Source organism: Xenopus tropicalis, chromosome 1, assembly GCF_000004195.4.
Source record: "Xenopus tropicalis strain Nigerian chromosome 1, UCB_Xtro_10.0, whole genome shotgun sequence".
In the NCBI taxonomy this organism is placed as follows: domain Eukaryota; kingdom Metazoa; phylum Chordata; class Amphibia; order Anura; family Pipidae; genus Xenopus; species Xenopus tropicalis.
Window position 1 is genome coordinate 148,307,708 of NC_030677.2, and position 18,452 is coordinate 148,326,159.

Here is an 18,452-nt window from a genome sequence, read left to right on the forward strand (position 1 = left end):
GTATGTTCCGTAAGGATATATTAGGCAGAGAGTCTTGTTCGATCTTTACCCATATTGGTTTATCTTCAGGTAAGTGCCAAGGTATCATTTGGGACAGTTGTGCTGCAATATAGTATCCTTTCAAATTGGGGATGCCTAGGCCACCCTTGTGTCGGTTGCGGCAAGCTGTAACGTGATTGATTCGCGGCCTTTTCCCATTCCAGACAAATTTTGTGAAAGTCTTTTGCATTTTTTCTATGTAGTCCTTAGGGGGGGAGGTTGGGAGCGTGCGGAACAAATATAAAAGTAGGGGAAGGGCAGACATTTTCAGTGCGGTTACTCTCCCAAGCCAGGATAATTTAAGTCTTTCCCATGACTTCACCATATTTAAGATCTTTTGTTCTATTTTCTTTGGCTAAAGATCTGTAGTCAGTTGATATCAAGACACCTAAATATCTTATAGTTTTGGTTTGCCATTTGAATTCAAAATTAATTTCTAATAATTTTTTAAGATGGGGCTGGAGGTTTATACTTAAGGCTTCTGACTTAGAGGGATTAATGTTAAGCCCCGAAATCTTAGCAAAGTCAGAGAGAATATCATATAGATATGGGAGAGAAGTCATGGGATTAGACATTGTCATTATTATGTCATCAGCATACATTGTGCATTTATATTCAGAGTCCCCTGTTATTATACCTGAGATTTTTTTGTTTAGCCTTAGTTGTTGGGCTAGGGGTTCGAGTGCCAAGGCAAATAATAGAGGGGACAGGGGGCATCCCTGTCTAGTCCCTCTGCCAATTTGGAATGCGTCTGATTGGAACCCCATGTGGCTGACTTTAGCTGTAGGGGAGTTGTAAAGGGCCTTAACTACGGAGAGAAAAGGGATGGGAAAATTATAGGCAGATAACACTTGGTACAGATAGTGCCAGGAGACCGAATCGAATGCTTTTTCTAGGTCTAATGATAAAAGCATGGAGGGAGCATCTTTCATTTTTGCTATATGTTTGAGATTTATGATTTTGCGGATGTTATCAGTGACCTGTCGTTTTGGGATAAATCCTGACTGATCCTTGTGGATAAGTTGTCCTAGGAACTGGTTGAGTCTTGAGGCTATTATTTTAGCTAGTATTTTGATGTCTAGGTTTAGTATTGATATGGGGCGGAAATTTTTACAGTTAGTGTGGTCCTTCTCCGGTTTAGGTATCACGGCTATTTGTGCTTGTAAGTCATCTCTGCTAAAGTTGCCTTTATTAGTCATTATATCGTTAAATAATAGGTGTAACCATGGGATCAGTTTGGGGGCGAATAGTTTATAATATTTTCCTGTGAACCCATCAGGGCCTGGGGATTTATTTACTTTCAGTTGTTTTATGGCTACCTTAATTTCTTCTATGGAGATTGGTTCTGACATTAGTGTTTTCTGTTGGGGCGTTAGCAAGGGTAAGTTTGCTTGATTTAAAAACTGTTGTAGTAAAGTTGGGTTTGGGTCTTTATGTTTTTGATACAGTGTGTGGTAATACGTTGCGAATTCCTGAGTGATTCGTTCTGGGTTTGCTGTCAGGGATCCGTCTTTTAATTTAATTTGGGTGAAGGGGGATCTGTTAAATTTATTTGATAATTGACGGGCCATCATTGTGTCGGCCTTGTTAGCCTTTCTATAGAATTTTTGTTTTGTCCATTGTAATTTTGTGATTTCTTTCTCTGTTAGGAGTAGGTTAAGTTCTGTTTTGTTTTTTTCTAGTTCCTTTTTAGATTTGGTGTTATTAGGGTTAGTTTTGAGCTGGTCCTCTAGTCGTTGCATTTTGTTGTTCAGCTGACTAATGGTTTTGGTTCTTTCTTTGTTAGTTTTAGCTTTGATTTGGATCAGGATCCCTCTAATGTAAGCTTTGTGTGCTGCCCATAGAGTTGGGCTAGCAATATCTGGGGTATTGTTGCGGGAGAAGTATGATTCTAGTTCTGACTCTATTGTTTGTTGATGTTGTGGGTTAGATAGGAGGGAGTCATCTAATCGCCAGGTGATGTTTGAGGGCTTTTGGGCTAAGCTGGCTAATGTTAGGGTAATAATGGAGTGGTCTGACCAGGAGCAGGAGAGGATTTTTGTCTGGGATATTTTAGGGGATATCAGCTTATGAATTAGGAACATGTCAATTCTAGAGTGGGAAAAAACGTAAAATCTTTCTTAAATGGATGTTGTTCCCTCCATGCGTCCACCAAGAGATATTTGTCCATTAACTTTGCAAAATAGTGTTTGTTTTTTCGGTTACGTTTGGATACTGGGTTGGGTTGTCGGTCTATATTTGGGTGGGGTACTTCATTAAAGTCACCAGCCAGTATTAGGGGACCTCTGCACTTTTCCTCCAGGATAGAGAAAAAATCCCTATAGTATGTTTGTTGGCCTTCGTTAGGGCCATAAACTGTTGCCAGAGTTATTGGGGTATCCTGTATTTGTCCCACTAGGATTAAAAATCTGCCTTCCGGGTCTGATTTTATAGTAGTGGTTTGGAAGTTTACTTTTTTATGGATGCCTATAGCTACTCCTCTATGTTTCTTTTCGGCACAGGCAGTATAAACAAGTTGGTATGAGTGGTGGAAATATTTAGGTATGGAGGTGATGGAAAAATGAGTTTCCTGGAGGAAAAGAACGTCAGCTCCCAATTTATTATAATGCCGGAATGCCAGCGAACGTTTTGTGGGGGAGTTCAGGCCTTTGGCGTTATGAGATATACATTTTAAAGACATAGTATGTAAGACAATAAAGCTTAAGGAGTAGGCTCATAGGATACCGTGTAAAGAGACCATTAATTATACCCACAAGAGTAACAGCATAAAAGAAACAAGGGGGGAAACTTCTATAACAGTAAAACATTGATCCAACAAATGGTATAAACTTATCAGAATCCTGCAAGGATTTCGGGAAGGTCAATCGGTTGACCTCGGTTGGGGGGGAATTCCACCCGGAGGGCTCCCTCGTAGTTGGTAGTGAAGTGAGGCAGCATTAATGATTCAAGGATCGCTGTGCCATAGGACTTTTACGCCAGAGTGGTGAGATGGACCTTTCGCTTGAGCTTTTCCTGGGAGTAGTGTTAGGAGTGGTCGGGGTTGGTTGTTGTAGCTTTAGTCGAGTTAGGAGTTCTAGGCCTTCTTGCGCTGTCGTCGCTGAGTACGGGCGGTTTTGGAACATGAATGTTAGCTTAAATGGGTATCCCCATCTGTAGCGGATCCGATGAGAGGTCAGGATGGTGAGTACTGGTTTCATGAGCTTACGCTTTTGAATTGTCAGTGCGGCTAGGTCGGCATAAATGGAGTATTGATGGCCTTTGTATTCCAGGTGGGAAGCGGCTCGGGAGGCAGACATTATCGCTTCTTTCGTTGAGTAGTAATGAAGCCGCGCAATTATATCTTTCGGTTATATCTTTCGGTGGGGCTCCCTCCCGTCTGGGACCGAGGGCCCTGTGGACTCTGTCCATGAGTAGTTGAGAGTCTGTTATGTCCGGGACTATAGATTTTAGGAGCTGTGGTATTTCCTCCTGTAGGTTTTGTATAACGTCGGGGAGACCACGAATCCTAATATTATTTCTGCGCGACCGATTTTCTTGGTCCTCCAAGTTATCTTGCATGTCGGTAAGTTGTCGTTTTAATTGGGCAAGCTGGATGTCGTGCTCAGCGGTCTTACTGATCAGGTCATCGACTTTGTCTTCAATTGCTGCCGTACGTTGGCCTAAGTCTCGTATCTCTTGAGTGACGTGATCGGTAATTTTTGCAGCTACCGTATTTAGTTCGGTCTGGAGTAGGCGTTTGAACTTGCTAATTAGGATTGAATCTCCCGAGTATTGCAGTTGAGTTTCCGGGTCGGAATCTGCTGGTGGGGATTCTTGTTCAGATTGTGGCGATGCCATAGGAGATGAATTGGCGCCATCCGCCATGTTGTCGTTGTGGGAAGAGGTAGGCCGCCTATGCGGGGTTCCGGGTATCTTACCCTGTGGTTGGACTTTCTTAGCTTTGCTGCCTCGGGTCATAATTACTAGCTCAGATGGCTACGATTTGTTGTTGTAGGCTTGTTATTTTTGTGAGCTTAGTGGCTTAGCGAGTCCTCCGGTAACGGAGCGATGAAGATGTGCGTCTGCTCAGAACAACAGCATGGCCACGCCCCCGCCCCTAAGTAAGCTTTATCAGAAAGGTCTATGTAAATACAGCCAAGAGCACTGTGTCAGAAGTGCTCCTTTAGGGCACGGGCGTGAGTTTGAGCAGCTATCTCCGTCTTCTTCTCCCATTTTTTTGCTCCCCCTCCCATAAGAATGCATAAGAGTTTACTCCCCCTTCCATAAGAATGTGTAACCTGAATTACCAGCAGCTAGAGCTGCAGCATGGAAGCTACTGAGACCAAGCTAAAATGGCAGCTGCTATCCTAAACAAACAGAGGGAGCTTCTAGGGCTTTTTAATCAGGTATGGTATGGTAATGCTTTCTGCAGAATAAATATAGAGTTCTAGGTGGCACTAATGTGGCTAATTTATTGACAGTAAAATGCCAAAATGCCTTTACTTCTCCTTTACGTTTGTGTTTTACTTAGCATTTTTAATGGCTCAAAAAAAAAGAAATTGAAAAACTTGAATTACATTTTGCATAGGACAGTTACCGCTGACTTCTAGATTACCTTGCAAGCTTTCGCCGCTTCGGGAATTTTCTTGCTGTTTTTTGAATTTTATGGCGAAGCTAAACGGGACAGATTCGCTCATCACTATTTATGATATTTAAAGCAACTTGAATCGTGGGAACTATAGGACTATGGATAAATAATACCCTTAAACTAATGCCTGGGGACTACACCATACAGTCAACAGAAAGATCCATGGCTCCTGAAGGGTTAAGACTATTTAAACTTTCACATCACTACCTAATATAAGTGATACAATTTATTTTGCAGTTTTGCACCCTGGGCCAGGGTATAGCATTTAGTTAATCATATAGACAAATAATTAGTGATGAGTGAATTTTTTTGTCAGGCATGGATTCGCAGCGAATTTCCGCATTTTGCCACTGGCAAATTGTTTCGCGAAATTTCCATGAAAATTTGCTGCAGAAAAATTTGTTGTGTGTCAAAAAAAGTCATGGTAACATCAAAATAGGCGCTTTTCAGAAAATTGTGACTTGTGATCTTAGGGAGCTGAATGCATTATGTAGGAAAAAGGGGTTGGGATGATTTTCACTTAAGGTACAATCTGTATATCTCAGTGGAAGGGGGTCACTGTGCACTTGCACTGCTTATGGCCATGTATTGTAAAATATCACTAGGTTCAACAGACTCTCTTTTCTGGATAAAATACTGCTACAGAAAATTATCCGCAGTTTCTTTTTTTTACCTTTTCTTCCTAGATTTGGTTTCTATAACGATTATTAGTGTTTTCTAATGGTTACAAGAGTTGAACCACTGTTTCATTATTTTTATGTGGCCTATAAAGACATACAATTAATTTGTCCTTTTTTATTTTACATTCACTGTAAAGTTATATTAACAAAAAAAACTTCAGGCTTTTGCTGCTACTGTTCTTTTTTATTTTACTTTTTTCTGTTTATGTTAATTACACACTTGATTCAAGCCAAGTAAACATAGCATCAGATTGAAAATCAAATTCCATCAGCTAGAGCTCCCCCCTTTCGTAGTTACCCTACCTAGATTAGTGAGCATGTTTTAAGTTTACAGTTCTCGAGCCATCCACTCCATTTCTCTATTACCCCATACCTTGTTTTTTATGTATCATTTCTACTTACCTCTTATGTCTCTAATAACATAATCTGACATAGGCCAACAAAAGAAATTCAAAAGAGACTTGAGTATGTAAAGGTAAACAAAGGTCCAGGACCGGATGGGATTCATCCCAGGGTATTAAATGAGCTGAGCGCTGTGATTGCCAAACCTCTTCACTTAATTTTTCAGGATTCGTTGAGGTCTGGCATGGTGCCGAGAGACTGGCGGATTGCTTATGTGGTGCCGTTATTTAAAAAGGGATCCCGTTCTCAGCCTGAAAACTATAGGCCTGTTAATCTAACATCAGTAGTAGGAAAACTTTTGGAAGGGGTAATAAGGGATAGGGTACTTGAATACATTGCAGTTCACAATACTATAAGTTTGTGCCAGCATGGTTTTATGCATAACAATCTTGCCAGACTAATTTAGTCGCCTTTTATGAGGAGGTGAGTAGGAACCTCGATGCTGGAATGGCAGTTGATGTCATCTACTTGGACTTTGCTAAAGCGTTTGATACAGTACCTCACAGAAGGTAGACAGTACTGTTTCTATTTTTGCTGACGACACTAAATTGTGCAAAACTATAAGTTCCATGCAGGATGCTGCTGCTTTGCAGAGTGATTTGACAAAATTGTAAAACTGGGCAGCAAACTGGAAAATGAGGTTCAATGTTGATAAGTGCAAAGTTATGCATTTTGGTAGAAATAATATAAACGCAAACTATCTACTGAATGGTAGTGTGTTGGGGGTTTCCTTAATGGAGAAGGATCTAGGGGTTTTTGTAGATAACAAGTTGTCTAATTCCAGGCAGTGTCATTCTGTGGCTACTAAAGCAAATAAAGTGCTGTCTTGTATAAAAAAAGACATTGACTCAAGGGATGAAAACATAATTTTGCCCCTTTTTAGGTCCCTGGTAAGGCCTCACCTTGAGTATGCAGTGCAGTTTTGGGCTCCAGTCCTTAAGAAGGATATTAATGAGCTGGAGAGAGTGCAGAGACATGCAACTAAACTGGTTAAGGGGATGGAAGATTTAATCTATGAGGTTAGACTGTCGAGGTTGGGGTTGTTTTCTCTGGAAAAGACATTAGAGGGCAGATTATAGGCAGGTGGGGGATGTTCTTTTTTCCCATAAAAACAATCAACGCAACAGAGGTCACCCCTTTAGATTAGAGGAACGGAGCTTCCATTTGAAGCAGCGTAGGTGGTTTTTCACGGTAAGGGCAGTGAGGTTGTGGAATGCCCTTCCTAGAGATGTGGTAATGGCAGATACTGTTAATGCCTTTACCAATCAGAATATCCAAGGCTATTGTGATACTAATATCTACAGTTAGTATTAGTGGTTGTATATATAGTTTATGTATGTGAGTGTATAGATTGGTAGGTGTGGGTTAGGTGTGCTGGGTTTACTTGGATGGGTTGAACTTGATGGACTCTGGTCTTTTTTCAACCCTATGTAACTATGTAACACTTCACACTACCTGTTGCTTCATGAATAAATCAGTAATCTGAAGAGGTTTTCCTTTCTTTTTTTATGATGGAGACCCCTACATATAACAGGAATTTAAATAACTTACTAAGGAGAACTAATTTGTTCCAATTTAACCTCATCATGTCATACAACTGTTTTTTCTGAGCAAGTGCATTTGTACTTGATCTGTAAACTAGGGTCAGATATGTCACAGTCTTTCAATTATCATGAAAAAGTTGCCCAAACTCTTATCAAAATACCCCAGAAAGTTTAAAGGAGAAAACCATTTATAAATCTAGCTTTGAACTACGAGCCCTAAGCCCTGAATCCTGAATCCCGACTTTACTGTTATAAAATGTTACCCATCACCTCAGGGCCATACTACACTATATTTATAGCTTTTTATTACAATTACAGTATGTTGGCTGGTTTTTTAATCCTGTATATTATAAACTGTTATCATAGTCATCAGCTAGCAGTTAACTTACCTGAATTATTTTTGTTTTGCAGGCTGAAGGAAATGAAAGATGAAGATATAAGTAGGCCTAGTTCGTCACTAAGTAGTAGAGGAAAACTTTACGGAAGCAATGTTACAGCTGTCGAATCTGAGAACACAGCAAAACAACCTGATCTTAAGGCTGGCAACATAACCCCAACACTAAATCGAAAATTTACTTCACAAACCGAAGATACATTTTCAAGATCTTCCTCTGCTCTCTCTGATTTCTTGGATGAGCTTAGAAAGAAAAGGGCTGCTGAAAAAGATCAAGCATCCCTTGTTTTAGAAGATACCTCTTCATTGCCTATTTACAGGACAACTGGTGCTTCGTCTCTTAGGCGCTGCACAAACCTGAATAATGATGATGATGATGAGCTCTCACTGACATTGGGGAAGATTTCAGATGAGAGACCTTCCACAAGCAAAGGGTTAATGCGTTCAGCAAGTCTTCGCTGCTTGCCATCAGAAAGCAATAACCCCACTTTGTCACCGGCAATTAAACGAATGGCAAAGTTTGGATCCTGTGAGTCTCTTCAAAATCCTCATAGCAATGTAGGCATCAAACAGTCATCAGTTTTAGGAGAAGACAGTGTTCCTTCAATACTGAAACCCTGGAGAAAATGTCTTGAAACACCATTGGAAGAAGCTACAGAAAATGATTTTGGGAAGCAACCTATTGTTTTTCAAAATAAACGGTTTTCCAGCTTAATAGATGAGGATAATGATGATAGTTTAAGCTACCACACCAAGCTACCAAGCCTCAGTTATGAGAGGAAACTACCAGATGATGGTGAGGACATCCTACCAGCTCTTAGAAAGGCTGAATCAGTTCAAAATATATCAAAATATTCCAGGGATAGAAAAGAAGGACAGAGGCCACTGAGTGTTCATTTTGGAGACCTGCCTTTAAACGATCAGAAACTCTCCTCTGGTGGCTTAAAAAGTGCACTAAAGAAAAGTCCATTCACTAGGGAAGATCTTGGCAATCTTTCTGATTCATCATCATCTTCTGGTTCAGTAATCTCTTGCAAAAGTGCAGACAGCATAAAAATGCGGCCGCATAGTCAAAGACTAGAAGGAGAAGGCCATTCTGGGAGAACAATGACTTCGGAAATGGCTCAGGAAAGTAAAAGGCCTGAAGCAGAAGGCAGGGAAGATGATGTAAATAGTATAATGAGGAAGTATCTGAGAAAAAACGAAGAAGAACAAGGTAAACAGAAACCACATTTTTTAAACACATTTCATTTGTAATTTATGAAACTTGATTGTATGCATGAAAAAATAATATGTAGTTCTAATGCTTGGTATTACAGAATATGCATTAATGTATTAGTACAGCGAAGACTCTACAGATGTTTAATAGGACACGTTAACATTTAAATGCAAGTTCCTTGGTCAAATATTAACAATATTAATACGGTATGTCCTTCCGACGCCCAGTTCAAACTATGTTAAGTCTGTAAAAAATCAATATCTAATTCATTACTGCTAACAAAAGTCAGCTTTTGATCCAATCAACTGCTAAGTGAATCTGATCAGCTGATTTTCCTGACATATATTGACATGAACTCTTTTAACTCATCTGGGAAAATCTCTAAAGTAGCTCAAGTATATATGATATAATTTAAATAGTGTCAAGGACAATTAGACACCTGTTCATATATAGGTTATTTTCTGCCCATTAACTGTCTCCAGTATATTTAACATTTTGAGGGAAACATTTCCTTTACATGTATTGGGTTTATATGTATTTATATAACACGGGTTGTATAGGCAGTAGTGGTATGCATATCAATAGAACAGACAAGGAGAACAGTAAAACAAACCTTAATTTAACTTAAGTATGTTATAGACAATGATATTCTGAGACAGTTTGCGGTTTTTCAGTTATTTAGCTTTTTGTTCAGCAGCTCTTAAGTTTGGTATTTTAGTAGCTATCTGGTTACTAGGGTCTTGTTCACCTAAGCAACCAGCCAGTGGTTTGAATGCAAGACTGGAATATGAGTGAAAGGGGGCCTGAATAGAAAGATAAGGAATAAATGTAACAATACTAATACAATTGTTATCTCACAAAGCATTAGTTTTTAGGTCAGTGACCCCAATTTGAAAGCTCGAAAGATATAGAACAGGAAGGCAAATATAAAAAATAAATAATACAATGCTAGAAAAGTTGCTAGGAATAGGACATATTAAAAGTTAGCTTAAAGGTGAACCACCCTTTGAAGTGGCAAATGTGCCACAAGATAGTGGAGGCTCTGCCTGCAAGCATTACAATGTATGTAGATGGGGACGGGTAGACACAGGTCTTAAGATATTGGCTCATAGGTACCAACACTGAATTACATACATTATAAGGTTGTATAATGACTGTGGTTATTAGGTTAATATAGCCAGGCCGAAAGGAGAATGCTTTTTTAAAAGAAATATTTATTTGCATTATGAAACCAGTCAGCAAACTTCCTGAATGATATTTTCATTTCTTTGTCCATTTCATTAAATCTTTTCATTATCACGAGCAGGCTGATAAAAAAAAACATTCGACTGTATATGCTTCATTAGCCAACAATTCTTTCACTCAGTCAGCACAGGCATGCAGTTCATGTAGGTACGGAGCTGGAAAAAGTCATTTAACAAATAATAGAAAACAGGGCTAAAGGTGATAGATAATCACAAGATCTTCACTTTTTTCCACAATAAAAATCTGGAGTATGTCTCCTTATTTTGCCAATATAACCTGTAATATAAATCAACCTTGCTACATACAGTATTTGCACCAAAAATAGTTATCCACCAAGTACCAAGAATATTTATCAAAGTTAACAAAACACACAGGTAGCCCTATTAGATCATTTTGTTTAAATGTGGCCATTCATGCACAGATTTGATCTGGCTCATTGGCCCAGTTGCACCATTGATAAATGTTTGGTAATTATGGAGGACAGTTTGGGCAAAATGTGCTACAGAATGGCTTTCTGGTAAGAATGTAATTCAATAAATCAGCACTGTAGGCTCAGTTTGTAGTGAAATTAGGCTACTATAGTAAAACTGTATTGGTCATAGGGGGAAAAAGGCTTTTCTTATTCTCTTGACTTCTGTGGAAAATTTACAAGCAAAAAAAAACCAAAAACATTTGAATAGCACAAGGTGGCAATGACAAAACAGATCAGGGAAGTTTAAAGAAGAGAAAAGGGGAGAGGTGGAGTGATAGCAAATCAGGTCACATATGTGAAGGCAAGGAATAGAGGGACCGATGACTACAACAATAGGAATGAAAATGTGTGTGTATATAAAGGAAACGCTATACTGAGAGGGTGATGGGAAATAGCTGTTCCTACAATATAACCTTTTGTGTACAGTAGTTTCCTTGAGGGCTTGAGAGCTATCACATAGTTTGAATAAAAAGCTTTATGTGAATGTTAAATAGTACTTTTATGATTTTTTCAATTTAGAAGTTGCACTGGCTAAATATATATATATATAGGTAAAAACAGTGTACTTTAGGCAGACTAGATGGTTATTTTTTTGATGTAATATTCAAAGTATGTATTTATCTTTGACTCAACCTAGGTTTAAATAGACATGTCATTTCTGTTGCATGTGATTTTAAAACAAATGTAATTTATTTTAAAAACTATAAGCATTAGCTTATAAAAGCTCGAAATAATTCTAATTTGAATGCATGTTCAAAATAGTAGTGCCTACATTACAGAGAAGATCACCAATTTTAATGAACTCATGATTGCAACTCCTTCAAATGGATCAGAAAATATAAATGAGGTAATTGCCATTGTGCAAAAGAAGCAATAACTCTTAATTCACATTACTCAGTCTCCCCACCTATCTCTTTTCATGGTTTGGTGTATCTTCTCAAAAATAAGACCTGTTAGTATGGATTTCCTTCAATATATGGGCATCTATCTATCTATCTATCTATCTATCTATCTATCTATCTATCTATCTATCTATCATCTATCTATCTAGCTATTATCTATCTATCTATCATCTATCTATCTAGCTATTATCTATCTATCTATCTATCTATCTATCTATCTATCTATGGGACCAGTTATCTACAGTACAATTCTCAGTACCAGGGGTTTTCCATATAAGGGGTTTTTCTATAATTTGGATCTCCATACTGTCCACTAAAAAATCATTTAAACAGTAATTAAAACCAATAGGATCTTTTTGCCTTCAAGGAATATTTAAATCTTAGTTGGGATCAAGTACAAGGTACTGTTTTATTATTACAGAGAAAAAGGAAATCATTTTTTAAAATTTAAATGACTTGATCAGAATGAAATCTGTCCCTTATCCCTCTCTCTCACTCTCTCACATCTCTCAAAAGAAAATGTAACGTTAGTACTTTAATAAATCTACAATTTTTATTTTGTCCTGTAAATGCATTTCCTTTTTTTGTTTTATTACATGTTGTTTGCAAATTGCTTCCAGGTATTTTGCCATGTTCCTGTATAATGAGAATACAATATGGTGTATATATAAATATATAAAATCACTTGGTCATGTCATGAAAAAAACAGAACCTAAAACCAGGGCAAATAATACCTGTATTAATAAAAGCTATAGTCATTGTATATCTACTGTATATTTCCATTAGATAAATGTGAAGGAAAATTAAAAAGACGTTTATGTTTCCCTTTAAGGTAGACATGAATATTTTTTTTATATTTTCAAACCATTAATTTGCTAGCATTTAATGAATAACAAACTTTGATCCAAAATCACCATGACTAAATTGTAACTGTAATGAAAGCTTCTGATGGTCTTATCTCCATCCGCAGCAAATTCATGAAGCAACGCTTATAATTGTTACTCCTTCCAAGATTAGCTGTGGTAACTGCCTCAGTTTGAGGGCTGGCATGTAATGACTTTCTGTGGTAATAAAGGTTTATTTTTTGTGTTCAGGCTCCCTGAAATGAGAGATCTCAAGCCAGATGAAGGTGAAGAATATATTGTAAACTGCTTGGAACTGTAGGCTGAACTTCACAGGGTGCTGTAAAGATGAATATATAGCTGGGGAATGAGGACACGGATCTGTAACATGTTTTGGTTTGTACAAATAAAGTTTTCTCACATTACTGAATTACTGTGTTGTCTGTGTAATTGCAACAATGACATGAATGGGTCCTGTATATTCTTGTTCCTTCCAATAGTTTTTCATATTATTATTATTTACAAAGACATTTTAGCATTACACAGTGGTAAATTTATAAGGACCAAAGAACTGTTCAATAGCAAGCAGTTATCAAAATGTATGCTTTAAATCAAGGGTACTCACATGTGGCCGTTAATCTATTGTTGAGACATACTTGTTAGTCTACTACAGTAAAACAAGGATGTCTGTAACTATACATAGACACAAGTTTGCAGGCTCTGTGCTTATATGTAGTCATAGAACTTCAAAGTAACTGTACAGTAAAAATTCAGTACCCGGCATATTGTCTGTTTTCCAGTATTTTGGAAAAACAAACACAGGGTTAAACTCAACTCCTCTGTAAACCTCCTGCATATCAATCTCCATTCCTGCACGTTGCAGTATGATGTCTTCCTTCAAATGAGGCCAGTTGTCATATGTACTATTACATATCTATTACATCATCTAAATTTTATTCTTGTTGTCTGTGCCCTTTGTTTGTTGATATAGGAAGACTACACTACCATTAAAGTGATACTGACACTAAAAAACTACTCTTCAAAATATTAATGTACATAAAAAGTTACTTATACTGTAGGTCATGCTGATTGTTTATCCCTGATAGGTCCACTTTTGTAAGTATATGAAGTTCCTAAACCTGACTTTTGCCAACCTGGCTTTTCCTTGTCAAACTGTCAGTTATAGCTTCTAATGCTAATGGACTCCTGCTGCACAAATACGGCTGCCCCATCATAGAGGGACATGGGGGATCAGCAATTAACTAGTGTTAATTAATGGTATAATAATATGTTTTTACATATTATACATTTTTATATTATATACATATATTTATATATTATACATTTTTTATTATTTTATTTGTAGTATGCCCAGAGGTTACACTTCAATTTCTCACACTTGGAGTTCAGCAATAGAAGATATGGAAAGAGGTGCCAATTATGGGGTCTAAGGACTGTTTTAAAGACTTAACCCCAAAACGCACTTGTTTTTAGTACAAGTAAAACCTTTACAACTGTAATAGTATCACATTCCACACTATATAAGCAAACTTAACTCTACAGGTATGGTATTCCTTATCCGGAAACCCGTTATCCAGAAAGTTTGGAATTACAGAAAGGCCTTCTCCCATAGATTCCATTATAAGAAAATAATTCTAATGTTTAAAAATAATTACCCTTTTCTCTGTAACAATAAAACAGTTCCTTGTACTTGATCCAAACTAAGGTATAATTAATCCTTATTGGAGCCAAAACAATCCTATTGGGTTTATTTAATGTTAATATGATTTTTAGTAGAGTTAAGATATGGAGATCCCCAATTACGGATAGATCCCTTATCTGGAAAACCCCAGGTCCTGAGCATTCTGGATAACAGGTCCCATACCTGTACTGTAAATACGATGCTTGCAGATCATTATTACTTGCTTTCTGAGCACAAGATTATGGAAGTAATACTATTACTGCTTGGGTGGAACTAGAAGTTTGAATCTCTATTTAAACAGAAACACCTTTATAGAAGCTTGGAGAAATAAAAGAGAAAATGAATTATACCCTCACCCCATATGAAGTATGGGAGTTATTAATTGCTATCACCAAGTTATTGACTGGGAAATTAAGCTGACAACAAATTATAAAATGTGCTGCTTGAACATTCATGTCTAAAGCATTAAAATTAGGAATGAGGAATGAATGCATATTTTAAAATGAGAAACTCTATATATTTTCTTAGGAAACAAATACAGAGAAATGAAAGTCAGAGTATTTATGGTTAACCTCAAGGAAACATTAAGAAAGAATCAGGCACTTTATCTTGTGGGGGAGAGACACGAATCCTTTATAATATGAACTTTTTTTTATATTAGGGATACAAAGTACAAAACATAGAAATATGCAAATGCTTGAGCTATGTGTACAGTAATTACACACCTTCTGGGCCCATAACATAAATGTGGCTATGATCTATTATACAGAATGCTTGGGTACTGGTGATCTTTTTGTAAAATAGAAAACTATATAGGCTTTTTAACATTACAAACTTGAATAAAACTTAAAAACATGAATATCTCAAATTGAAAATATGGTTTGACTTTGCCTAGGACACTCCTATTGACTTCTATAGAAACTCGCAAACTTTTAGGTTAAAAATTTTTTTTTTTTGGGCTTAATAAATACCAGCCATTTGAGTTTTTGAACCATAACTCGAGCTGTGCAAGTTTGAAAAGTCTAAAAACTCAAATCGTGAAAAAACAACACTTGAATGTTGATAAATCTCCCCTTAAATGTTAAAAATTTAACAGAAATTTTTGCTATCAGCAAAGATTTGTGCCAGTGTAGTTAAAATGAAGTACATAGATAATTAATACTTATAGAGGAGTAAGCAGGGCCGGAACTAGGGGTAGGCAGAAGAGGCAGCTGCCTAGGGCACAATGATTGGGGGGCGCCTGGCAAAACCTCTCCTGCCTACCCCTAGCCTGTGCTCCCTTCTCTTGCTCCGGTGGTCATTATGTGGTGGGGACAATGACTTCATCCTCCCTGCTCTCCCTGCTCCCCACCTGAAGGAACTGCTCATGTGTGTGCGCGCACACGTGGTGGAGAGAGGTGCAGGAGCCAGGTGGCTGACCGGGTTGCCTAGGTTGCCTGGTTAGCTTGGCCCGCCCCTGGGAGTAAGTCTGGGGGTTTGGGATATTCCCCTGCAACATTCACAGGTAGATGCTGACTAATGGGTTTACTTGCTGTGCAACCATTTCCCATATAGCTCAAGCATACATCAACAACAATGTTGAAATGTTGCACAGGTAAAGGACCCTTTACCTAAAATGCTCGGGACCAAGGGTATTCCGGATAGGGGGTCTTTCCGTAATTTGGATCTCCATACCTTAAGGGGCTGATCTACTAAGACACGATTTCGAATCCGAATTGGAAAAATTCCGATTGGAAACGAACATTTTGCGACTTTTTCATATTTTTAGGGATTTTTTCGGCGTCTTTACGATTTTTGCGTAAAAACGCGAGTTTTTCTGCGTCTTTACGATTTTTGCGTAAAAATGTGAGTTTTTCGGCGTCTTTACGAAAGTTGCGCAAAGTCGCGATTTTTTCGTAGCGTTAACACTTGCATGCAAAGTCGCGCCTTTTTCGTAGCGTTAAAACTTAAAAGGCGCGACATTTCGCGCAAGTTTTAACGCTACGAAAAAGGCGCGACTTTGCGCGCAAGTGTTAACGCTACGAAAAAATCGCGTTTTTACGCAAAAATCGTAAAGACGCTGAAAAACTCGCGTTTTTACACAAAAATCGTAAAGACGCCGAAAAAAAACGCAAAATTACCGATCATTACGAAAAAAACGCAATCGGACGCATTCGGCCCGTTCGTGGGTTAGTAAATGTGCCCCTTAGTGTACTAGAAAATCAATAAAACATTAATTAAACCCAAAAGGATTGTTTTGCATCCAATAAGGATTATTTATAGCTTAGTTGGGATCAAGTACAAGGGACTGTTTTATTACTACAGAGAAAAAGGAAATCAGTTTTAAAATTCAAAATTATTTGATTAAAATGGAGTCTAGGGGAGATGGGCTTCCCGGAATTCGGAGCTTTCTGGATAACGGGTTTCCGGATAAGGGATCCCATACCTGTATATGTTTCTAGGAGGACCATTAGCTTTACAATATGTGCTCTATTCATTCCTTACTTCCTCGGGTGTGCCAGGGGTCTTTTAATGCTTTTTATGGTTTTCAGAAAAGTAAAAAGTTATTAGATATTATTCTTTTGTCCATATATGTTGTTTTTAGTGGGCATCTAATGTTTGATTGTCAAATAGTACAACCCAAAAACACAAAAGTATTCCATGGAGAATGGGAGCTAAAGTTCAGGATGTAGATCTGCTAGAGATCAATATGTTTTCATTTAATTTTACTCATTCAAAATAATATTTCTTAAGTAAGCTACTTTCTAAAATGTTCTTATATTCGCTTGACCTAGTATCTGCAACGATTTTATAAACTGTTTTCCAAAGAAATACATTTAGTACATAATTTATAGGGAAATTTGTGCAGATGCTGCAAAAAACTCCAACTAGCTGTTCTTGAATTTTGATTTGCAGAAGCTCACAGAGATAAAGTATAAATACGTATATATGTCCCAGAAGATCGGGCAATCAAATATCTGAAACCTACATTGCAGGTAATAGATTGTTGCCCAAATGCACATATTATTGTTGATAGATTGCTCCTGCTCTCTTTGGGAACTCTTTTTCTTCCCTGTCGGTATATTATGTGGAGTAGTACTTTGTATATTCATCCAAGATAAGCTAATCCCCTGTATTGCAGGTTTCTGGAATGTTATTTTTCTAATTTCAATACTAATATTAGACATGTTTTGGAAGATTAACAAAGAGACTAATTAATTTCTTTCCGTGTCTTAATTTACATGCAAAGAAGCTATGTATAAGAAACATGGCTCAGGTGTTTTGATGCTACATACATCTTTAGAGGTACACAACACAAATAGCAAGAGAAATCCCATCCCATTTGTAATCAACTTAAACATGCCTACTTTTAATAATGATCCTATCAGCACACACCGTATAACAGCAAATGTAACTCATTGGAAAAGTGTGAAGGAGTGAATTAAGCTAATAAATTTTTGTTTGTTTGTTTGTCTTTAAATGTTAATTTTACTGGCCAGTAATTCATTAATTCAGTAATGTATTATTTGTGTAAATAGCTATGTGTATAATAGAGTAGATGCTGACCACCGGGGGCAGCATAGAGCAGTTTGGAGGCTATAAAAGCTGCAGACTGGTTTCTTTTGGGAGTCTGTGTTAAGCCTTTGTAAGAGGTAGTTATAGAGCTTGACCCCCTGCTGGTACAAGTTGGTATTGCACCATTGAAAAAACTGTTTTTTTTCTGCATGTGATAAAAAAATAAAGCACAATTTCCACTCAAGATCTGTCTGGCTACTGAACCTGCACGCCTGTGGCAGGCAGTAAGGATAGGGCTAGCCTGTACCTACCTGTACCTACCAATGCTGCAATATGCATCTAGTGCCTGACTTTTTTATTCACCACAAGGGGCAGAGTATAGTCAGGCCCCAGACAGAAGTGCTCAATGCATGAATACTATAGGGGCGCACTCTTGTGCCTCTTAGTGCCCTTGCACTTCTGCCCAGGGTCACAGTAAATGACCTTTAGTACCTAGAAGTGCTAAGTCTAAAGGATTTGAACTTGCTAAGTAACCTTGGAGATTATTTTAAGTACTCATTTGAGCAGCTTCTTCAGTTCAGCTGGATGTGTGATGAAAAGCTTTCAAGACCACATGATACATACTCATACATACTTTATACATACTACTAGTAAATACTGTACAAAACAATGTTGTTATTCTGTTTAGGCAATCATCATAAATATACCAGGGGCTATCCTGGAGGATTGTCATGTCTCCAGCACAGCTTCCATCATTTTTGCTGTTTATTGTACTCATTAGCAGTGAACTCCCTCTGCTGACTGTTTGCTGCAAATGCAAGTATTAATTTCCTGTGTGACCTATAACCTATGGAACCACCATACTTCCTGCCATGTGACGTTTGCAATG

General features: G+C 37.7%; 1 protein-coding gene across 2 annotated transcripts in view; it reads left to right on the forward strand.

Annotated features, from left to right (window-relative positions):
* The window catches only part of myo18b (myosin 18b), a 281,470-nt gene extending 268,674 nt beyond the window's left edge, over nt 1-12,796 (forward strand). For both annotated transcript variants that reach the window (XM_018090002.2, XM_018090005.2), the window contains exons 43-44: nt 7,704-8,902; nt 12,619-12,796. In XM_018090002.2, the coding sequence (XP_017945491.2) occupies nt 7,704-8,902; nt 12,619-12,632 (1,213 nt within the window). In that variant the 3' untranslated portion in view covers nt 12,633-12,796. The remainder of the gene's footprint in view (nt 1-7,703; nt 8,903-12,618) is intronic.
* The last annotated feature ends 5,656 nt before the right edge of the window (nt 12,797-18,452 follow it).